This window comes from Sander vitreus, chromosome 3, assembly GCF_031162955.1.
Source record: "Sander vitreus isolate 19-12246 chromosome 3, sanVit1, whole genome shotgun sequence".
NCBI lineage: Eukaryota > Metazoa > Chordata > Actinopteri > Perciformes > Percidae > Sander > Sander vitreus.
The window spans coordinates 14,085,971-14,108,592 of record NC_135857.1 but is presented as its reverse complement, the minus strand read 5'-3'; the positions used below and the strand labels follow the sequence as shown (position 1 = coordinate 14,108,592).

Below are 22,622 nucleotides of genomic sequence, written 5' to 3'. Positions count from 1 at the left end.
ATATTGTCAAATGAAACTAAATATTGAATGAATTTGGACGTCACCCTCAAACTAGTAGTGCATTTCTAATTCACAATGTGTTTTTGTTCCACTTAAGACTTGTAAAAGTATGTAAGGCTGCATGTACTGTACACTTTTGGCAATAGCCAACTGACCTACATTTTGGTTGGAAACATCTGTATTTAGACCAGATCCCTCTTTCTTTTTGGTAATTTTCTGTATAGATAAATTTCCTTTTGAAGCACATACAAAACACATGAGATCTGTCTTAACACCTATTCATACTTTAATAACCTTTGACTTTAGAAAGCAAGCGTGTAACAAACACTCCTCCACTCTTATCGTCACGTCTCTTCAGTGCGACAGCTGAGATAACATATGTCCAATGGAAGAGTCAATGGTATAAACAGGTTAAATATTTCACATTTTATTTTGTTCCGCACATACAGCTCAACAAACTACTCTCATGCCAAAAATCAGACAGCAACAGAAACACTCATTCTGTTAAGTACCATTTAGAGTTGGACAGCACAGCCAATGACTGAGTCACTTATATACTGTATGTACACACAGATGTATCCTGATGACATTACAAACATCATAAATGATTACTATGTAACATACATAATGGCATACAATATTTCATACATCTGCTCTGTATTGCTGCTGATCAGTTAATTGGCCCAAAAGGAACAGATAAATATACAGAGCTGAATGACAGGCTTCTGAAAAATAAGAAGCAAAACATAGAATCAGTCTCTTTGGTGATTTCACCTCATTTACTGTATAATTTCAAAAGAGGAGAGAGAACTCCAATATACTGACCCAGAAAGACAGATTATTATCTGTTTAAGGCCCTGAATGCAATGACAAAGAAAGACCTTGTGATCATCCAAACCGGTGGTAGTGCAGGAAACATGCAGCTCAGCTACTTCTGTTTCAGTGACACTGAGTAAACCTGCATCTCAAGCACTACAGATGCATTTACCTGCTCTATATCTAATGCACACCAATGCTCCAAAGGCCATTGCATGGCGAGACTTCAGTGATGTGTTTGGACTGTGTGTGATAAGTGCAATGTACAGTGGCACCACCCAACTTACTGCTGCAACCTTGTAACAGTAAAGTTCTGAAAACTAACTTTTCACTTGAGGTGAAGCTGAACGGCAGGCATGTGTTATCCAGTACAGGTTGGATAATCAACATTAACAAGCATTCGGATTACTTAATATTTGGTGGCATCAATCTACTGCAGTAGGTGTATATTGGGAAGGAGCTAACAGACCTCTAACTATGTGGTCGACTAACAGTGTGACAGCTGTAGCAACTCTTTAAAACGTGGCACAGACACAAGCTGGTGAAGAGAAATCCCTACACAACTTGCAGTTTAAACAGAACTGGATGGCTGGACAACAACACTCCCCAAGAACTCATAGATTTAAAAAGAATGTATACTCATGTACATTTAATGGTAATTCAAAAGAGAGCGAGTTGAAATAAATGTGATCAGTTACACGTCTGACTCTTAACAAGTTGTCACTGGAGTTGCTTTTGATTTAGGAAACAAGGTGCAGGACTGGCTTTGGCTCTCAACAGTAGAATTATTGCATCTTTGATTGGGTATTTAAGCTAGTTTACATTACCTTCATGTTTTGATTTCAGTTAAATACATCTATCAGAAGTGTTGGGGGCTGAATTACAGTGTAGAACACCGAAAACAATATACTTTGTTAAAGAAGGGCATCAAATCAGACACATAGGAGGAGTATACTTTTAGTACAGAACATCAACACCTTAGCTCACGTTTCCTTTGGACACGTCCAGTATGATATGCAGTCCATGTGCCAATAAACTTTATTAGCTCCATTATTTTTGGTTCAATGCTGGTCACAGTCATATTTAACAGTTCAGACTGGCTCTGAGGAGCAGACAGTGGTCTTTTAGGCATCAACAAAGGGATGTATTCTGCAACAACTCTACAGCTCAGGCAGGCACACTCCGCCTCTGTTGAGCTATTGCTCCACTGAATTAAAGTCATTTTGGCTACTAAATCTGGGGTCGTCCAGGTGAATGTAAAAAACAAAACAGGTTCTTACATCCAAATCAGGCCCCACCAACAAGTCAGCAGTTCCAGTTTTATCATCAGTCACAGGGGAAATCGTCTCCTCCCTCCCTACTGGACACACACATACTTCTTCCACCAGGACTTGGAGAGCATCTTCATCTTATCGGCTGTGCTGCGGACCTTCCTCTCCCGCCTCACTCTCCTGTCAGACTGCCTCAGCCCAACGGCAATGGCCGCATCAAACACCTCCTTTAGATTCTTTTGTGTCAGCGCCGAGCACTCAACGTACGTCACTGCCCCAATTTTTTCCGACAGCGCCCTGGCGTCTTCCTCCAGCACCGGCCTCTCCCTCCGCCTCGCCAGCTCAATCAGCACTTTGACGTCCTGCCGCAGGTCGCACTGTGTGCCCACGAGGAGGATGGGCGTGAGGGGGCAGCGGCGGCGGATTTCGGGAACCCACTTCTCCCAGACGTTTTGGAAGGAGGCTGGGCTGACCACGCTGAAGCAGAGCAGCAAGGCGTCAGTCCGGCTGTAGCAGAAGTGGCGGAGTTTGTCAAACTCATCCTAATGGAGACAGAAACAGATAAGTTAGCAATGTGGGGAAGTCCATAATTTATAAATACCAGGCAAATTAATCTTACATTTTATTGCATTTAGCTCTGAATCTTTACTCCGTGATGACTCCGTTTCCCTTCACTTCTCACCCAGACTGACTACACACTAATGCACTTTTAGTAATCGCTTTACTGGTCAACACACTTGACTTCTACAACATCACAGGAAAAGGAATTGTGCTAATAACCATTCAATAAAAAAACTAAATAGTGTTTATATTGTGCTAATACGAAGTATACACAAGCCCTGCCACTCATTTATATCATCTACAGTAAATCTCTTAAATTAACACTTTGGAGTCACACAGCTTAGACTAACAAGGGCCTCCGGCACCCTTGAGTACACAGATTAAGGTTGGCAGAAACTTGACACAAACCTCACCTTCTTTCCCTTTACCCTCTCCTTTCCAGCACAAATCTCCTAATCCCTCCTTGCCTAAACAATGCTCTGTGCTCCGGCTCCTTGTGATTTTAAAACACAGCCAAATCTGCACAAACAATCAGTAAATTTAAACAGTTAACATGCAAAGCTCAATTACTGCAGTGGACACTTATCAACTTGTGAGATTCCCACACAAGTTTTGCAGTCTGGTGACGTAGGTCCATCTGCAGAACGTACAGACATCAACATCTCTGAGTAAGGAGAGATAAACTTTGTTTATCAGTTTTGGCAGCAGTTGTTATGCTTTTTCTCTAGACATTTCTGTCTTTCTGTTTGGTCTCTCTCTCTCTCTCTCTCTCTCTTCTTATGAAATTGCACAAGTGGGCCTATAATAAGTATTTGCCAACTTTTATCTGCACGTATTTGCCCGAACGTGTCTGCATGTGTGTGCACAGTTTTAACACTGTGTGCAGCTTGCAACATGCTGTGAGGTTTTACATGTATTGGATGGGCTTGTTCAACGTCAATGTCTTTGATTGTGTGTAGAACTGGCAGTGCCCTCGCAAGGTTTGTAAATGTCAAATATGCTGCTCCCAGGGCAGGGTTCCTTTGAGTTGGATTATGAAACAACCACCCATGCTGCAGGGAAATAAAACACTCTTTCACAACTTGTTCTTTATAAGACTGCTGTTAAGTACCAACATAATAATGAGTCAATAACGTTTGCCTGGCAAGCTCCCTGTACCACCGTGTCCTTCACAGCAGAGACAGAGAAAAAAAATGTTTTTTCATCATCAACTCCTATCTAAACCTGCAGGCTTTCCACTTTCTTTCAGCACCCTGTCACTTCACCACAATGAGATGTACCTATTCTATAGAACAATGATGAAGATTGACAGCAGAGCCCAGGGATTTTATATATTTCTATACAGATGAGCTACCTGAAATAGCAGGCAAGAGGCATATGTGAATAAAGGCAACATGGGCAGACCACAAAAACAGTAAAACTAATGAAACTATTAGATTTTTTGCGCCAATTTCATGGGAATCCATTGTTGTTGACATATTTCAATCTGAACCAATGTGGTGGACCGGCCGACCAATTTACATTACCATCTGCAGAGCCACGCCACTAGCATGGCTAAAATGTGACATTTATGTGTAGCAAAGGTTGAAAGGCATGCACATGGATGTATTAATAAGACCAGGGCATATGCTGTGATCCAGAGGGTGCCACACATGTAATGCAATACGTGTTTGTGTGAACGAAAAAAAAAAAACTCACCTGTCCTGCAGTGTCACACAACTGTAGCCTAACCGGGTTTCCATCCACCTGAACCACAGCTGTGGACACAGAAACAGAGAGACAGAGACAATAAGTCACAGCTGTGTAGACTATAAAGCCCCCATCTGACATGCACGTGTGCGTGTGCGCACACACACACACACACACACACGATTATTCTGGCATAAACAAAAGCCTGCCAGTTGAAAACACAAAGACCCCCTGCTCCGCTCACAGACGGCCTGCTCTGTCTCGCCCACCCACTCTGCCAGTTACTGTTGAAACCATAACACTTTACTGTCGCTTGGACCACTCTTTGAGCTTTGTTCTCTGTTGTGTTTTCAAAGAGGCCATTCCAAGGTTGTGTAATAGGGGGTTTGTTCAGTGACTTTCTTCCAATAGGCCTCATTTCCAGATTGGAAGAGTGGATGAGTCATTTTACAGTTTCATTCTAGGGCCATTTATTCTTTTCAGAAGAATGCGCAAAGTGCAGAGCAGCAGGCACATGGAAACATTTACAATACGCCTGGAGCGTGTGGTCGGTCATACCACCTGATCAAAGAGTTTGCTGGAACTATTCATGTAGTAGGACATCATGGCATTACAAAAACAAGGAGACAGAGCGGGAGGAGAGAAAGAAAGAAAAGTGAGAGGGAGCTGCCATTGTGTAATAATTTCCTTATCCCTGACATATGATACTCCTATGATTTTCTGGACCAAAACTCCCACTTATTGTCCCCTCTCCTAGCCTCCTGCTCCTCTGTGTCTCTGCCACCTGTGGCATTATCTAACTGCTCAGAAGTCAGCTTTCAAGAGGATGCTCCGATTCCAGGGCACCGAGAAATGACATCACCATTAAGGACCCCAACTGAACAATCAATCTCTGTCAGGCCAAGGCGAAAGACAATATCTGCCTCTGAGCTACTGCAACAGATGTGCCCATTCCAGTATAGAGGAGAGGGCTCGCGGGTCAAGGCTGACAACAATAGGCAGAGTTGTGCAATCCAAAATCCCTGAACCTGTTCTGTATGGGAGGGTTGAGCCAGCACTCTATGAGGGTGGTGTGTGTTCTCAGCGAGTGTTTTATGGGATGTGTGTTGGCCAAGTTGTTAGTCTTACTGCTCATCAGTGTAATATCAGAAAATTAACAAAGATTAATGGCAAATTAAAATGATTAAGTTTACAGGACACAATGTCCAGTATTAATTCCTTATTTCTAAATAAGCACAACAAATCTGTTCATGTGTGATTTTTTAATTTATCAATACTACCATACTCATGCAGTGACAATAATAGCTGATAGAAATATATACATCTGACAGAGTGAGGTTTCGAAGTGTCTGAAGAAGGGCTAGGAGGGACTGTCTGAAGATGTGATCATGAAAGTGATCAACAGGTCACAGGTGTATTATTTCATGCCGACACTGATCAGTTTAAAACAAGTTTCCCCTTTGAAGGATGTTCAGGGAGGATAACTCATGTGCATTAACACCAATAGAAGGCAGATAATAGTAAAGACATATCATAACATCATGATCATAGAGTAACATGGCAGAGTGGACGGGTGCTCTCAAAGCTAAAGAGTTCAGTGAAAATGAGTGAGATGGTCAGGCAGGTGGAAACGAATTGACTAACTCCAAATGTCATTAAAGTTTCATTCAATAAAATGTGACCCTAGGCTCCAATCTAAATTCACTAATTAGTTTTAGTAGTTATACAATCATATTTTTACTTTGCAAATCTAGCAGGGTCTTTGTTAACCTCTAATCCAGGAAAATGAGGGGTGGTATTCCTTATTTCCCAAGCCAGATTGTAAAGAATCTGAAAAGGCAATAACTGGATTTTACCTGAGAAGTCATCAAATGCAGTAGGGACGTATTTGGTTGGGTAGCCATTAGTTGTGTAGCTGACCACCAGACTAGTTTTGCCCACCGCTCCGTCACCGAGCAGGACGCACTTCAGCAGCCGCTCTTGCGCTTGCCCTGGCCGGGTTGGTACGGGATTGTGCGGGGGTACCGGAGGGGCCATCCGTCCGTAATCCATGTTGACTGGGGGTGTCATTCAATCAACCAGCACTTCACCGCGCTCTCCTCAACGGGGCAGATAAAGAACCCACCATGAGAACAGGATTCCTTCTCTACTACGGGTTTGCCAATTGCTTATAATCACGAGCTGGATTCGTAAAAACCTCTCCTGGTGTCCTGCGCGCTGCCAAATCTACCGTGGCAGATCAGCATCAGGACTACAGCCTGGAACTCTGAGGGTTTACAACAAACAGGGCGGGTCTAAGGGGTTATATCTTCAGATTGATTTGACTAATCCCACCCACTTCACCTCCCAACAGCGCAGGGCTGAACAGAGAAGTCTGTGGGCCTATAAAAGAAAAAGTTGATTATTAAAAAAAACAATAATAATAATAATAATAATAATAGCATATAAAATACTCATACTGGGCTCTTTGGGGAAATTGGAATAAAAAACCCATCAATTTGTATATATATATATATATATATATATATATATATATATATATATATATATATTTTTTTTAATTTCATTAAATTTTATATCAGTTAATCTACTGCACAGCACAACCAACTGTGTCATTTTTTTGGGCCAACTAACTGTGAAGTTGCCATGAGCTCATTGAGTTTAAACCTGTGTGGGCAAGTCCATACTTGTCCTCACCAGTGAGAAGAGGACAACCTTGATGTCCATTTCGAACATGATACATCAAGTGCTGAAATTTCAAACCTACTCAGACCAACTGACCTATTTCAAGTTGTAGCCAGTGGAGTCAACCAGTGGCCACAAACAACTGGAGAATGCACAGGACCAAAATATAGCTCATTCAAGGGATATTTGTATAAGAAATACACAAATTCAAAGGTAACTCTCCCTCTGATTGAATAGTTTTCCAATCTGTCCAGTGACTGAAGTGATCCAGTTTCCTAGTTCCAAGCGGTCAGACACACTGGACACTTGGAAAAATGTAACAAAAGTAATGTCTTGACTTGTGTCGCCCCCTTGTGGTTGGGTGCCAGAGCAAACAGAAACCGACATGAAATACATTCACTCACTCACAGGGCAAGTGGAGCATAGTGTTCATATGGTTCATGAGAACAGGCTGAATATCCCTTTGGCAAATGTACAGTTTCTGGTGTGACAAAATGTATCTAAATGCACCGGTATATGAAGACATCTCTGGGGTACACGTACAGTACAATTTGTATAAATGTGAGGCCTGTGTTCAACATCAACCTGATGATGTAAACCTCCCTTTACCTTTAATGTTTGGAATTCATTTCCACTGGTTAGATAATTATGAGGTTATTTGTGTTCTTTCTGTCCAGTCTCTAACATATTAAACATCTATCCATCTATCTATCTATCTATCTATCTATCTATCTATCTATCTATCTATCCGTGTACTGTATCTATCTGAAAAAGTCACACTATACACTTGGTTTTATCTTTTTCAGAGGGTTTATTTTTCCAAGATTAAAACTCGTTATTTTCAAGAATACAAAATAATCATTGTACTACTATAATGCATATGGCTGATTCGGACTGATTTTAAATGAACTAAAGTTACTTTCCTGTTTTGATTTATCTTTCATCTACACTGCAAATATAAAAAAAACAAGCATCTGGTAGTCTAGACTTAGTGAGACAGTTCTACGAATTGTTTAATAGTTTGACAAGACAGATTTCAGTGAATGGTCCTTTTTTGTATATGCCAAGATGTGTGGGTAGAAAAGTAAATGAGTGCCTTTAAAGGTGCACTCTGTGTTCCTGCATGACGTTACTTCTGTTGACGTTCCAAGTAAATTCAAAACAAAACAGAGCAAGCACGCCCCTCCCCCCCACGTTTCCATAACTGTCATGACTAATGTGTGTTTTACAGTAGCTGCAGCCAAGTTTTTTATTTTTATAGCGTGCGAGCACAGGTCGCGCACCACTCTTTTTTTCAGCGGCGCGTGACAAAGCGGAAACAGGAAGCATGAATGAGCTCCTGGGCAACCGGATGCCAGGACTCTCAGAGTGACTGCAAGTCTCTCTTGTAAACTTACTGGGTTAAGATGAGTTCTTTTATGGCGAATGAAAGGCTTGATCCGACAAAGTAGGTCATCGAATCAAATCGAAGCATTGATGTCAATGCTGCTGCCAGTTCTGGCGTTGTTTACCTTTTTCTTCTTCTTCTAGTCCATAGAAATAGCAACGTTGGTAGCCTTTGCTCATTAGCGCCACCTCTGTTCAGGAGAAGACTGCAACTATTGTCGAGACCACCAGCGCGGGTATAAATAGTTACGGCAATTCCATGACGTCACATTTGCACGCATCAGCTGGGCTGCGGCTACTGTATAACGCCCTTAACTGACTGTCACTAACCCCCTCCCCCAACCATCTTGTCTGTGATTGGCTGGAACGTGTTTGTTGTATTTTGGTGCCTATCCTGTGCCTCTAGTGTTTGTTTGACGTTTAAGACCCCTGTGTTGTCTCCCGAGACCGGGCTTTTTCACAGGGTATTCAGGGGGCAGGCAGCTAGCGGATCAAGGACAGATGCCTATGATTTGAGACAAAAATGAAATTGCGCTGAAACCATGCAGGAACGCATAGTGCACCTTTAATTACACTGTGATCTTCATTCTCTTTGCTGAAGAAATCCAAGACAGAAATACTTAATTTGTAATAATACAGAAAACTGCTACAGGAGGCCAGTGTGTGTGCGACTACTGTAGGTCCAATACTAAGCAGCACATGATGTCTAAGGCTAACGGGCCATCATATTTGAGATTTTTGGATCATGTCTGTTAACATAACACACATTCACATTGTATATTATGCAATAATAAGGCATAAAAACAGACATTGTGGTTAGAGCTTTAAAAGCAAACTGCTAATGGGGAAATGTGGAGCCACAGAGTATCCTGATTTTTTTTTTAATTATTCCTAAAATGGATCTACTTACAATTAAAATAACTTGTCATGGTGCACATCACACAAGTATCATACATGTCCAAAACACCATTCTAAGGAAGGCAACGGTCAGATGATGAGAAGTGGTTTGTTTTGGGAGAAGTCGCTGTAAGCAGTTTTCAGCAGTTGTAAGTGATGTGAAATCAGATTAGCACTATAACCTGCAGTTAGAAAGGCACCTGCTGTATTTCACTCCCACATTCACAAGGCTGGATAGAATCATATTAAAAGCTCAGAGAGGATATCTGAAATCTTAGAGCTTTTTGTATTATCGGTCTATCCGATGCTAAAATCAACGCAGACACTTCTGATGCTTGCTGAGTGATTCCCTTCCTTCATGATACATCCTAATTATTGGACTTGTAGCAGAATAATCTCTTTAAATATTATGTTACAACTTCCCAGTAGTGTAAGCAATGAATGAAGGAAGTAACATGAGAAAATATGGCCACGATAAAAATAAAAAAACTGAAATGAATGAGTGTGTGAAAAAGTGAATGCCTGTGCAGGTGAGAAGAAACAGAACATTTTGGAAAATAAAGAAGAGATGTGACTTTAATTGCTTGTAGGTAACATTTTCATTTCAGAAAGCTGGATGCCATGGAATCTCTCACACACACACACACACACACACACACACACACACACACACACACACACACACACACAAACAAACAGTCAGGAGAATGAATATGCATTCAGAAAAAGTACATGTGCCGACACATGCATCTTTAATTGCCAGTTTTATGCTGCCATGAATGATGATGACCCCTGTGTTTCACCTTAACAACTGACTTTCTCAGGTAAGTAGCTGTCGGTGTGGGAACTTCCCATTTCTGGTCTTATACCTGATTTAGACTACAACTCTCAACCATCTAAGACACTTTTTGAGTCAGATATTACATATTAAAAACAGTGAATATTTCCAAGGATGGTCACATACGACAAGCTGTGTCATCGAATCTTTCCATCTCTGACGTCAGCAGCAAGAGTCACCTTGATTAGGTTTTAACCCAAACCCCAACCTCCACCCCCCATAACTTAGATACAGTTAGAGTATAAAGTACCATGCATGATCCTCATCATTGTCCGTTTAAGTAACCTCCCTTCCCCAGTCTCTGGAGCTGTGTTCTCTGGAGATCTGAGCACAGACTGCTGAGTAAGACATCTGAGTGGGAGCTTTTTCTTTAAATTCTTGTCCATCAGTGTTTACTGGGTTTTGGGTTTGGCACCACCGGGAGTTGGGTCAGGAGGAGGGCCACCACCATGGGCAAGTCTGTGGAAGCTGTGGAAGATAAATAGACGAGTAGTTAGGACTTGTGCAGGTCGACAATTATTATTATTATTACAGTATTTAATGGTTAGGACTTGTAGTGGCCATTGTAGTGACCATGTTCCAAATCACCTTTCTAACAATTTTATTTTGCACATGATATCATGTCTCTTTTATGTACAGTAAACCTATGTTCTTTTAGACTGATTTAGTTACCTTATTAACATTATTCATAGTGTTGATTATTGCTCCCAGCTTCTGAATGTTATTTCTCACTGTCATTTGATTGTAATTGTAATGCTACTTAATTGTTTATTATGGGGAAAATGAAATAAACCCAAACAAAGCATCTGAGCTCCACTGAGCCATGTTTTTGTTTGAGTGACAGGATGTCTTCATTAATCAAGCGTGCCCCTCTGATAAGTGCACGCACAAGCTTTCAGTCAGAGGCACAACAACACTGTTGGCAGCTTCCAGAAACATAAATACCAAGTGTGGGTACATTTGGGACGGACCCTTAACATCAGTTTGTCACAAAATGCCTCAGTAGCAAAATACCAGTTGACTGCAACATTTTGCCAGAAGATGGCGCCATACTCACGTGTCCTTGACGTTGTCAATGTGGGCCTGGATTTTTGTAATGAAGATGTCCACCTGCTCCTGTCAAATAACAGAAATAAAGAAAAAATACATGTTTATGGACATGGTAATAAAGGACAACTGACAAAGTGGCAGTATAAAGAATACATTAAGAGAGTTATTACCTGGCGTTTTTGGTAGAAAAGTGGCAGCGAAAATACAGCGATCACACCTGGAGAAGAAGTAAAAGTAGAGTAGTTAATAGAACAGCCATGCAGTATGTTTAAGTTTATGCTTGTAAATTCCATATTTCTGGCGATGAGATCGGTTTCTTACTGATGATGAGCAGAGTAAGGCCATTGCACAGGTCTCCCAGGTATGTCACAAGGTACATCAGAACCAGTAACTAAGACCAAGAGAAAGAGAAGTTAGTTTAACTCCCATCAGTTTTACTTTGCCAGACCCTCTTTCACAGCGCTGCGGAGGAGGGACTGGCTAGTCCACACAGCATTCCAGGATGGGAGAAAAAACGTGCTCTGGTTTATTGGCATTTCTTTAAACCAATCACAATCGTCATGGGCGGCACTAAGCGCCGGACGGAGCAAATGTGCAGCTGCTAAATAGCCTCGAGAAGGAACTTGTTTTGGTGAAACGTGTACGTTCAAAAGTTGTTTTAGTCGTGTGATATACTCAGATTGGACAGACAGTCTAGCTAGCTGTCTGGGTTTACCCTGCAGAGATCTGAGGAGCAGTTAACCATAGTCCTCATAAATTGACCGGAGTTTAAAATTCCAACACAAAGAAAGCAAAACGTAACTGATATCCGGGCAAAAACAGTGTGATCTGGCGGAATTGCTGACGCAATCCGGGAAGTGGAACGTCGTGGATATAGACTAAACTCCTATTAACCATGTGTGCATGTCTGCAGGAGGCAGTAAATTATGCTGCAGTATGGCATAAGTCCCTACAAAATGATCAATTCTGAGATCATTTTCTACTTGGTGAAGAAAGGAAAGAGCTCCAAGTACGAGACTCCCATTTTGGGTATTTGTGTTTCCCCTTATATCTTACAGTGTCACAGTACTGCGAATGGGATCCAGTGTTACCCTGATATAGGACACCCCCGTCTGAGATGGAAATCCAGCTTATCCCGGGTGACTCTGTGTACCTCCTCCTGTGTGTCATGTCACATACCGGCCAGGTCAGGGTTGAGACTGGGAGGTCCTGGGATTTTGGCAGCTTGCACTGACTCATCATTTACTGTCATGTGTTAAGTCTGTCTAGTCCCAAACGGCTGCTGTAAATGACTTAAATGCCATAATTATATTAGGGATGATTTGAACGGATTGCTGGTATTTGATGTGCATTAATGTAATGTATATGGACTTTTCATTTGATTGTAATACAAATACAATATTTTTCCTTTAATTCCAATACCATCTGTGAAGTTTACTTACCAACAATGGGGCGCATTAAATCCTCTATATATAGTAGCACCTGGCCTAATTGGTCACATTTATTATATTTGTCACATTTATTTTTATTTATTATGGAAGATTTCTTGTTTTTGCAAAAGTTTGCTTTTAAGATTTTTATAATTGCATTGTCAACTGAATTTTTTTTAGTGTATTATATTACTTATTTCAGTATAATATTAACAATGTTAATGTACAATTAACAATAAACATTAACAATGAAAAGCAATATATGTATGTTAGTGCTAGAACAAATATACATACTGTAGATCATGCTCAGCATTATGACAACATTTGGCAAATGCCTTTGTCCAATTTGGGGTTAAGTTTGTTGACTTGACAGATAGAACAAGCAATACTACGAACAATAGCTGCCTCGCTTTAAAGCTGCAGTTGGTAACTTTGATAAAAAAACATTTTGTCATATTTGTTGAAACTGTCACTATATCCTGACAGTAGCACATGAGACAGATTATCTGGGAAACAGTCAAGCTAAAACCAAGCACTGGCCAACCAGCCGACCAAGTGGAAAATATTTCTAATGTACAGCTAAACAGTACACTAAAATATGTTTCTGAAAACATTAGGCAATAGGCAGTGCAGTAACAGAATAGTGATTCATACTTGAGACTCCTCAGCTCTATGATTGACAAAAGAAAGAAACGCATTTTTATAAAAATTATCAACTGCAGCCTTACCCTAAAACAATATGCAACAAAGCTTACTGTTCATTCCGTTGATACAAAGTAAAGAGCGTAGAATAAAAAGACTGTGGCAACATACTTCGGGTGATGCGAGTGATACTGACAGATTTATTTACATCTGAGTTTGATAAACATTACAATAATGCTTTGGCTCTGCTAGCAAGGTATACCCCAAGGCAGGATAAAACGCATAGATGAGAAAGGCGAGGGAGACTGCCTCCTTTTCATGCTGTAAGTACCAATACAAATTCCTTTTAAAAGTCCCCCTCCCCCCAAAGGCACTGAATGCTTTCCACATGATTACCAAAAATATATGTCATTGGGGCTGACAGTTGCTGTCAGTGATATTGCTCTAATTTAGGAGCAGAGTCGTCAGCTCTGACAATGCGGTCATTTCCAGTGATGGAGGGCACTGGGATGATGGAGGAAAGAAGATGACAGATGATGGAGCAAAATGAATGAAAGAATGCAGAGAGGGAACTGATGTCTTGGTTAATGAGGGGAAGCGGTTATAGACAGGGTGAAGCAAATCTTTCTGGACACACACACACACACACACACACACACACACACACACACACACACACACACACACACACACTTAATTTGCTCTCACCTTGATTGACTCCAAGAGGTTTCCAACAAAAAAGAGTCCCTTCAGAGAGTCAACAGCAGACAGAGCCATGACAATGGCTTTCTGCATATACCGGTCAGCTTCCTCTCCACTGAAACTGATGTCCAGGTCCAAGTATGACCTGAAAGAAAACGAGACAAGAAGAGGACATTAGATAAAGGAAAAAAAGAGGCTGAAAAAGATAGTATCGTCAGCTATTGACGATAAACAGAAACGTCATCCTTCCTGTACTTTTTACCAAGTAATGATGTTTATTGACACAGTGATTCATGTCCTTTTTTGTCTGCAATCCAAGCAGAAAGTCACTCCCGTCAGTATCCTGTGGTCAAAAGGCCCAAGCTTTTCAATTGGCGAGGGCACCACCAGGCTTAATCACAATCATTGGGGGAACCACTAAATATTTAATTATTGGATATATACAGTGAACAATAGGTGAATTTTAAAACGCAGGAAATAGAAATTGGAGTGGAAAGGCTTGTGGCCAAATGAACTCAGGTGCTTCTTTTGGAAAACATTTATGCACTGTGACTGAATGGGGTTAATCCGCCTCTGTGTGTCGTGTAATTTTTCTTTTGTCCTATCTTGACCACTTGTCTTATTGTTTTTAGAAAACTGGGGAAAAAGAATGAAAAAAAAAAAAAGAGGAGAAATTAAATAAATAATAAATAAAAGCACGGCAACATACTTGAAGGGATGTTCTCCATCGCCCCAGTTGAGGATGTAGAGGACTTGGTAGTAGATGCGCACTGAGATGGTGAAGCACATGACAGCCAGGGAGACGGTGGAGAGCACAGTGATGATGCTGAGCTGGAACAGGGACAGCAGGCCGACCACTAACCCTGTCAGGATCATGCCTGTGCGCTCTGTGTCCTTCCAGTAGATCAGGTCCATAACTGAAAGACAAGGGGAGTGGAGGGAGGAAAAGGAAGGGGAAGAGAAAGGTGAAAATTATCAGAGAGGATGATAGTGATATAAGTATGTAAAACAGTGGAGAGGATTAAGAAATAAAGTATAGAGTAGAAAAACCAGGGGGTAATGTACAGGTGGCTGCTGAGACATGATAGACTGATTGATTGATTTTCAATAATTGAATTAAAATGGATAAACATTTTGAAAATGTTGCAGCGATCCAGATGTCCTGAACCAGTCTAGAGAATTATTTACATACTGGTGGTACTTTATCAATTACCAAAACGTGTGAACCAAATACTCACAGAAATGCTCAAGTCATATGTGTGTACAAATCATAAACAAGCTGGTTTGTAAAACTCAAGCGGAGATTTTCTGACATAATTGTGAGTTACTGCATCCTTCCTGGTTTTAACAGAGGAGCAACAACACTCAGCTTCCAGCCCTTAGGCCCACCAAGAGGGCCTCTTGGTGGGAACTATAGAGGAAGAGAGGCAGGAAGATACAGTAGTTCTGACGATAGGGATAGGAAGGGGAAGAGAGGCCAGAGAAACAGAAGCGAGGGACATGAGGCAGAGAAGGATTTCCAGCCTCCAGCATGACAGAACACACACACAGCAGCTACGGTGACACGTCAGGCTCTGGCTTGGGCTAAATTTAGCCTCAGATGAAAGAGGGAGGGAAGCAAGCGGTTGAGGAGAGTTTAAATGCAGCATTTCACAGCACCTGCTGACCGACATCAGGTCGTCAGCAGCCTCTTTTCCACACCCTGTTGGTGTCCCTCTCTGTCACCCGGCAACAGCTGCCTTGGAGACTGAGACTTGCATAGAGTCATGCTTTAGAAGAGTGGACAACTTCAGTATATCCAGTAGAACACACGGCTTCGAAGATCCTTTTTATATCGTTACATAACATAACCTTATGACCATGATGCATTACAAAAAGTGTTTCTTCAGCGTTTCTGAGTTGTGTAATTACAGGGTATGTTGTAACACTATAGCTCGTGTGCTTGTCATTCAGCAAAATGCTAAGCCTGCATTAGAATTAAGGGAGGCCTCTTTGAATAGAGTGCACTGACAACAGGTGGGTTATTTATAAGCATCATTGCACACAATTAATACCCATGATGCCCCTGGAACACACCTGTCCAATGTGTTTGTTTATGCTGCTGTCATTCATGGACTCAGTACATGGTGTCATAGTAGGCAACCGATTTAATGAGAACAATAGAGAGAGCATCTAATCTATGGACAATGTCTATGCTAAACAAGGGACACATAAAAGACCATGTTATTTTTAAAAACATGGGCACTGTACTATACTACAGAACTATTGAACCGACCAATAAAGGATTTTTAAGGCCGATATCGATACAAATATATGGTGATTTAAAAATCCGATATTCCGATATATCGGCCGATAACATAATATGATAATGCAGTTTAAAAATAAACTTGTTTTGATTTATTGTCACAACAGATCAGAGGAACATCAACATATATTATAGTTCTGATAAATTAAATGTATAAAAATACAAACTTAAGATATGAAACTTAAAATCCTTTGAACAAAAACACAATAACAAAAATCAAAGAGTGCCCTCTGGTGGACAAACTATACAAACACTCGGGTGTTGAAGGGTGTTTCGTCCGTTTCAATTTTATTTTTTAAATATTCATTTATCAGCCATTATAAATGCCGATACCGATAGTTTGGAAAATGCCTATTATTCTAATAGAACTACCCACATCCTGGACTGGTAATGGTTGAGCATTTTCTAAAGTGGCAGCCCTGTAAAGAGTATTTTTAAGGACTAGTTTTACATTTTGGGAAATATGAGAGTGAGATGAGAAGATCCATACCACTCTCATTATTGTTTGGTTGGGGAAAAGGGGGAAACAGCTAGCTTGGCTCTCTCCAAAAGTTCCTTTTTACTACTGTTTATTTATTTTACATTTCAGCTTCATATTTAAAGCACAGAGAAGAGAGAAGTGTCTACTCAACTAACTCTCAGCAAGAAAGCAAATAAGTATATCCTCAAAATGTCAAACTATTTCTTTAAACCTAACACAAGCTGCATCATCATCTACAACTCGTGGGTGAAAACATGCATTTCATATTCTCAAACACTTATGTATTGTTGGATATAATAAACATTGGAGCCTTTAGGTAGCCTAACGGGGGGGACTTCCTGTTTCTTTTTATTGCAATTTCTAACTTCAGCTAAACCTGATGTACGAACATTAATATACTTAAAGTTTACTTGGTATCATCGTATCTGTAGATGCGATGATACAGCGAATAACTCAGTGAGTAGTAATTACCTCCAATCAGTTAGAACACTCTCTGTACCACAATACTGTAATCCAAACCAGCAGAATGTATCTTAGTGTACTAATTGTTTGACTAAGTTACCTTTATATGAATGAGCATTGAGGGAGTGATTGCATAGAGAAATTATTAATCCAATTAATCAGTTAGCCAATTAACCAGCCAATTAACCAATGACAACATAAATCCCATGGCTCATGTAAACCCAGTCTGACACCATCTCATTTAACATCATTTATACCATGGTCTGGGTGAATACTAAATGCTGATGGGCTACAGGGTTTCACACTGTAGTACTACAGTGTTAAATGTCTCGTGCCAGCTCTTCCGCCTAAAGAGGAAACACTAAAATGTAAGAGAACCCAGCTGGCAAAGTTAACTATCTGCCAAAAACCATGCCACACATGACAGTTTACACTCATTTGAATGACTGTTGTCAATTTGAATTAGGGCTTCTGATATGGAGACTACCCTGCTACATCTGAACAGCTCATCAGTTAAAAGCCAAACACACCTCTAGCTGAGTGACGTCTCCCGAAACTCTGCTTGTGAAATGATCAAAGAGAAGCGAGAAATGTGCTCAATTCCCACCTTTAGTCCCCTGATAGGCTGGCCTTTTCACCACTACACCAAAGTCACAAAGCTAAACAGCTCACATAAAGACTGAAGAAGTGGTTTCCACCCCTTCACACTTGAATCTATAGCTTTCCTCTGCCTTCTCTCTGAAATCAAACACGTCTCTTTGCAGTAGCTGACCATCAGATCGCAACTGTAAGCAAATACCTAAACATCGTATAGGTGTCTGAAATTATCCTCTTTTCACTTAACGTGCATGTTCTCACCTTTACTGGCCATTTTGGTTGCCGCTGCAGTGTTCCCCTCACACTCTCTGTCCCGCTATTCTCCCCTTGCCCCTCTGAGCTGTTTTTGGCCCTGCTCGCTCAGCAGTCCAAAGGCCTGACAGCCCAAAATAATCTTGTTCGCAGCACCGCCCACCTTTCACAGACTCCAAGAGCTTCACACATAAAGAGATGATTCACGACAATCACACAGTACTCTCAAAATCACTCAATGTTTTTCCTTAACGCAAAAGTTCATTCTAAAGCAGAATGAATATAGGGAGTTCCTTTGACCTCAGATAAAGTTATATTGAGTTACGTTCGTTTTCGTGTGCCATTTAACACCTGAAACAGGAGAAGCAGAGTTTATTTTCTGTTATGTCACCAAGCCAAACCTTTCAGTGCTACCACTACTGATAATAAATAATTGAGGGGCTTGATTTTCTAGGGATGATTTTACTTTTTCTATAGAGAAAATAAAGTTTGTTTCATTGTAAAAAAAAACTAAGAGGAGGTGTGTAGACTTGGCAACAAATAGCCTGATAGTCGGACAGAACTGACATTTTGTTTCAGTGTGTTTTGAATTTGAATCACTGTAAAATTGTCCAAGACTTACTCACTTGATCTGTTTACCTAGACATTAAGACATTCAAATGCAGTTTGTCTTCAGAAATGATTTAGTTTAAAACATAAATACCTAGCATAGTCCAACAAGTAGAGTTTGGTATCATTAGAATGTTTTGATAAGAGTGCCGCTATGATACATGAATTTCAATACCTAAATAAGATGCTTTCTAAAACTGGCCAGCTTTTGACATTTGACAGTTACTCGGTGCTAGAGACACAGTTCTGTTGCCAAAAAAACATTGAGGTTTGGTATGAAGCCCCTAAAGCAAGTAATCAAACCAGAAGAGATATGATGCTTGAATAGATGCATGTATGACACCCTAAACTCTTTCATTAGCCAGACAAAACATTCATCGAAGGTCTGAGGGTTTACTGAACCCCCCCTCATCCACTAAAATAAGACTGAGCTCTACTCTGACTGACACTTAAAATGCCATCAAGCTGGAAGACAGGATGTTATCTCTTGCTCTGTGTTTCTCCCTTAATCTGTGTCTCAAACACTCCTAAAGTGCCAAACAAACTCCCACAAACCTGCATTTAAAGACACACACACACGCACATACAGAAAGAGACGTGTGTGTGTGTGTGTGTGTGTGTGTGTATGTGTGTGTGTGTGAGAAACAGTGACACACTCCGACATCAGCGGTGGCGGTGTGCGAGTCCAAAATGTCAGCCAATGCCAAGAATGCTTTCTCCACAATTAGCCAATCATTCCTTAAAATCCCAGGAGAGGATTACTATGGAGACACAATGGACAGGCAGGACTTCTGAGGGGGTGGTCCTATCTTTGTCTGCTGCTCTCACAGGTCCATGCTGAAAGCGAAATCTGATATTTTCCTTATTTAAAGTATTGATTAACGAGCCGAGTGAAAGAATCTCACTCAGCAACAAGACAAAGACAGAGAGATGGGAGGGAGGTGGACGGACGGTCGTCAGAAGAAAGAGAACATTTAAAGATACAGAGGTGAAATATTGTACCTGCTATGTGGGTGCATGCAGTCAGGTCCTCTGATAGGTCAAGTGCTGAAAACCAGTGATCGCTGACCAGCTGTTCCTGAGAGTTTCGACCAATGGCAGCTGGCGACGAGGATGCCGGGCCTCTGGGTCGCACAGATGTGAGCAGCTTGACTGAAATGGTTTCCCTGGTGACGGGGGATTCTGGCTCAGGGGTCTGTGAGACTGCTGCTGCTACCGGGAAACAAAAGATGATGTCACCATCATGATGACATGACATCACCACTGACTTGCTGTACATGCTTATGGGATGATTTAGATCTGGGAAGAATCTTCGGAATGAACTGAGCCCAACCAGAACTGTTGGTATGTTTAAATGATGACGCCTCTCGACACTCCTCAACATTGAGAACAGCCATTTAAACAACACGTTAACATACAAAATGAAGTACAATCCTGCAACTAGGGCCTATTTTTTTTTAAATGTAATCAGGTGACAAGTTTGTGAGATATTTGACAAGCCCACTATGCTTTACTATGTAGACAACCAGAACCAATGACAGCCCAGTGAGAGGTGCATTCATCCTGTTAATTGTACTGTATGTAGAGAACAGTAAATCATCCATTGTTCTTTGCAGCCTACTTTAAATTACTTGTCACTTGAGCAAATAGCCTGTTCAGTTTTTTTGTTGAGAAGCTATCACTAGGTGAACAAAGAAAAAAAACATGCATCTTTGTGTTGGACCATGAGCATTCCCAGACACTGCATCTTTTGGTCTTCCGCTATACAGAATAAAACAACCTCTTCACACATTCCTTCTGTTTCTCACCCTGAAATATCTGCGACGAGCTCTGATGCTGGGAAGACAAGTATGCAGAGGGACGCTGGGCAATCTGAGTCATACTGCTCGGAGACTCCTCTCTTTGGATTCCTGCGTCTCTCCCCTGAGTTTCTGGGTCCGGATTTTGGGGAGAGGGCTGGTTTGTAATAGTCTCAGGTTGCCTGTGCTGCTCCCTCCTCACGGCTGCACTCGCCTCCACCCTCTCCTGCACTCTCCTTTCTGATGCTTCCGCTTCTTCCTCTCGACTGAGGGAGGCGTGAGGGTCCCAGTCTACGTGAGACTCTGGGGAGTCCAGCAATGCTTCCAGGGTGTCCGTGCGGATCAAAGGAGTGCGAATCCCACGAGAGCTGCCCCTGCGTCGGTCACGGAGGTGTCGTGAGGCTCCCACTGCTTCAGCCTCGGCGATGGCGATGTAAGAGAAAGTCAGCTCTAAGGAGTTCTGGTGCGGCGTGCCCCAGATGGATGGGGATGAAGCCAGCCCCTCGTCGTCATCTGGATCTCCATCTCCCCCATCCTCATCGTCAGACCACTCCCTGGCCGTTTGCAGCTCGCACATCTCGGACTCCTCATTTCCGCCTGAATGGAGATAACAAATAAATGTGCTCACCCCAGTTATAGAGACTGCTGCTAGCTTGCTAACAGCACGTATATTAGTTCAGTGTCATACAAGGAGAGTGATTTTGCTTTTAATAAATAGATATGTCAGATGAAAGCAGCCGGGTGTATCATTTGATGTTTGGGAGAACAAAGGTGTGACATCTAAAGTGAATGAAACCCTCTTTGATAAGTGCATTAACATCTCTCCTTCCAAAATGTAGCTGTGATCACAATGTACTTGTGTGTTTACCCGTGCTCGTGTTTTACAGGTGAGAGATGTTCAGATGTATTCCTCTAATGTCAAGTTCAAAAGAAAGGCTTCAGGAAGCAGGGATCTCCTATTTTTTTTTTAAGTATTGTGAGACAGAATATGTGTCACATTTCTGCTTCGTACCATCGGTGCATGGAGGCGTCGAGTCTGGAGTGGACGCCACAGAGCCATATTCCTCTGCAAGAAAACAGACCCAATTTTACATAAATCTACGAGTAAACATGTGGTAGCAAAAGATTGTCAGAAATGTAAATTGTTGCTGCTTTTACATGCTGTAAACTCATACAGTCCACATTCATCTTACTCATGTGCCTCTCAAAACATTGAACGTAGGTGTACTAATGCGAAATAAATAACATAAAAGCCACAACAAACACTGCAGTAGTACCTTGTTTTGAGTCATCTTTCAAAGTTATAACAATGAACTGCATTATGTGTTTGAAGAAGTCACTGACAACCGTACACTCCTCATACTGTAGCATACTGTAGGTGAGTGAATACAGACTCATTTCCTTACAGAGCTAAACTGACGGCAGTAAAGGCCTTCACAACATTAGATAGCCAGCATGACATTAGCTTATAAATCAACCCAGACAGAGCAAAGAATGCAGCACATTCTCTTCTCCGCGCTTTAATGTTAATTATAGAGAATATCAGGTGAATATTGTGAGAAAAATATCAAATAAAACATAGATGTGAAAGCACAAAAGAAGATTTTAGGGAGGAACAAAACTTCTGCCTGCAAAGCCTTCTCGTACACAACCACATAAACATCTGCAAATCAGTGGGAGGCAAAGACAACAGAAATGTTCTCCCTCTGCACTGCATCTATTCATTCAGCCATGTGTTTATTAAAAGGTAGGAGAGAGGAATGGAAAGTAGGCAGGGAGGGGAGAGAGGAGGCTGAGCTAACACATACGATGCTTACAGCAGGCAGCAAGAAAAAATGCTGAGCTGAATTATCTACATATACAGTATATATATATATATATAGAGAGAGAGAGAGAGATAATGAAAGTGAGATATGCAGACCTCCGACACAGAAACACAGATACAAACAGCAGAACAAAAGCAGACTCACGGCAGTGGGAGAATCCTAAAACCTGGCCCATACTCCATCAAGGCATCGCTGGGCCCATCCAGTCTGGAAGCCCCCCTCCCTCCTCTGCTGCCGGCACTCACGTCCTGTGGATATACTGTCTCTCTCCCTCCTCCTCCCTCTGTTTCTTGGTTGTCTGTTTAGCCGCTTTCTCACTCTCCT

General features: G+C 41.4%; 2 protein-coding genes across 5 annotated transcripts; both read right to left on the bottom strand.

Annotated features, from left to right (window-relative positions):
- Positions 1 to 411: 411 nt before the first annotated feature.
- On the bottom strand, positions 412 to 6,627 carry rhoub (ras homolog family member Ub). Its single transcript, XM_078246150.1, has 3 exons — positions 6,194 to 6,627; positions 4,347 to 4,405; positions 412 to 2,629 (listed from the first exon to the last, which is right to left on the bottom strand). The coding sequence occupies exons 1-3, from the start codon at positions 6,405 to 6,407 to the stop codon at positions 2,174 to 2,176; spliced, it is 729 nt and encodes a 242-aa protein (XP_078102276.1). The 5' UTR covers positions 6,408 to 6,627; the 3' UTR covers positions 412 to 2,173.
- A 3,209-nt stretch (positions 6,628 to 9,836) lies between these two features.
- Positions 9,837 to 22,622, bottom strand: rtn2a (reticulon 2a). 4 transcript variants are annotated; one of them, XM_078243693.1, is made up of 10 exons: positions 22,443 to 22,622; positions 21,485 to 21,538; positions 20,482 to 21,069; positions 19,676 to 19,879; positions 14,677 to 14,884; positions 13,974 to 14,112; positions 11,515 to 11,584; positions 11,364 to 11,410; positions 11,201 to 11,259; positions 9,837 to 10,611 (listed from the first exon to the last, which is right to left on the bottom strand). In XM_078243693.1, the coding sequence occupies exons 1-10, from the start codon at positions 22,471 to 22,473 to the stop codon at positions 10,536 to 10,538; spliced, it is 1,476 nt and encodes a 491-aa protein (XP_078099819.1). In that variant the 5' UTR covers positions 22,474 to 22,622; the 3' UTR covers positions 9,837 to 10,535. The 4 variants fall into 4 exon arrangements, with proteins under 4 accessions (XP_078099819.1, XP_078099824.1, XP_078099802.1 ...); XM_078243676.1 differs by having other exon boundaries at positions 9,838 to 10,611; positions 19,676 to 19,885; XM_078243684.1 differs by having other exon boundaries at positions 9,838 to 10,611; positions 19,676 to 19,882.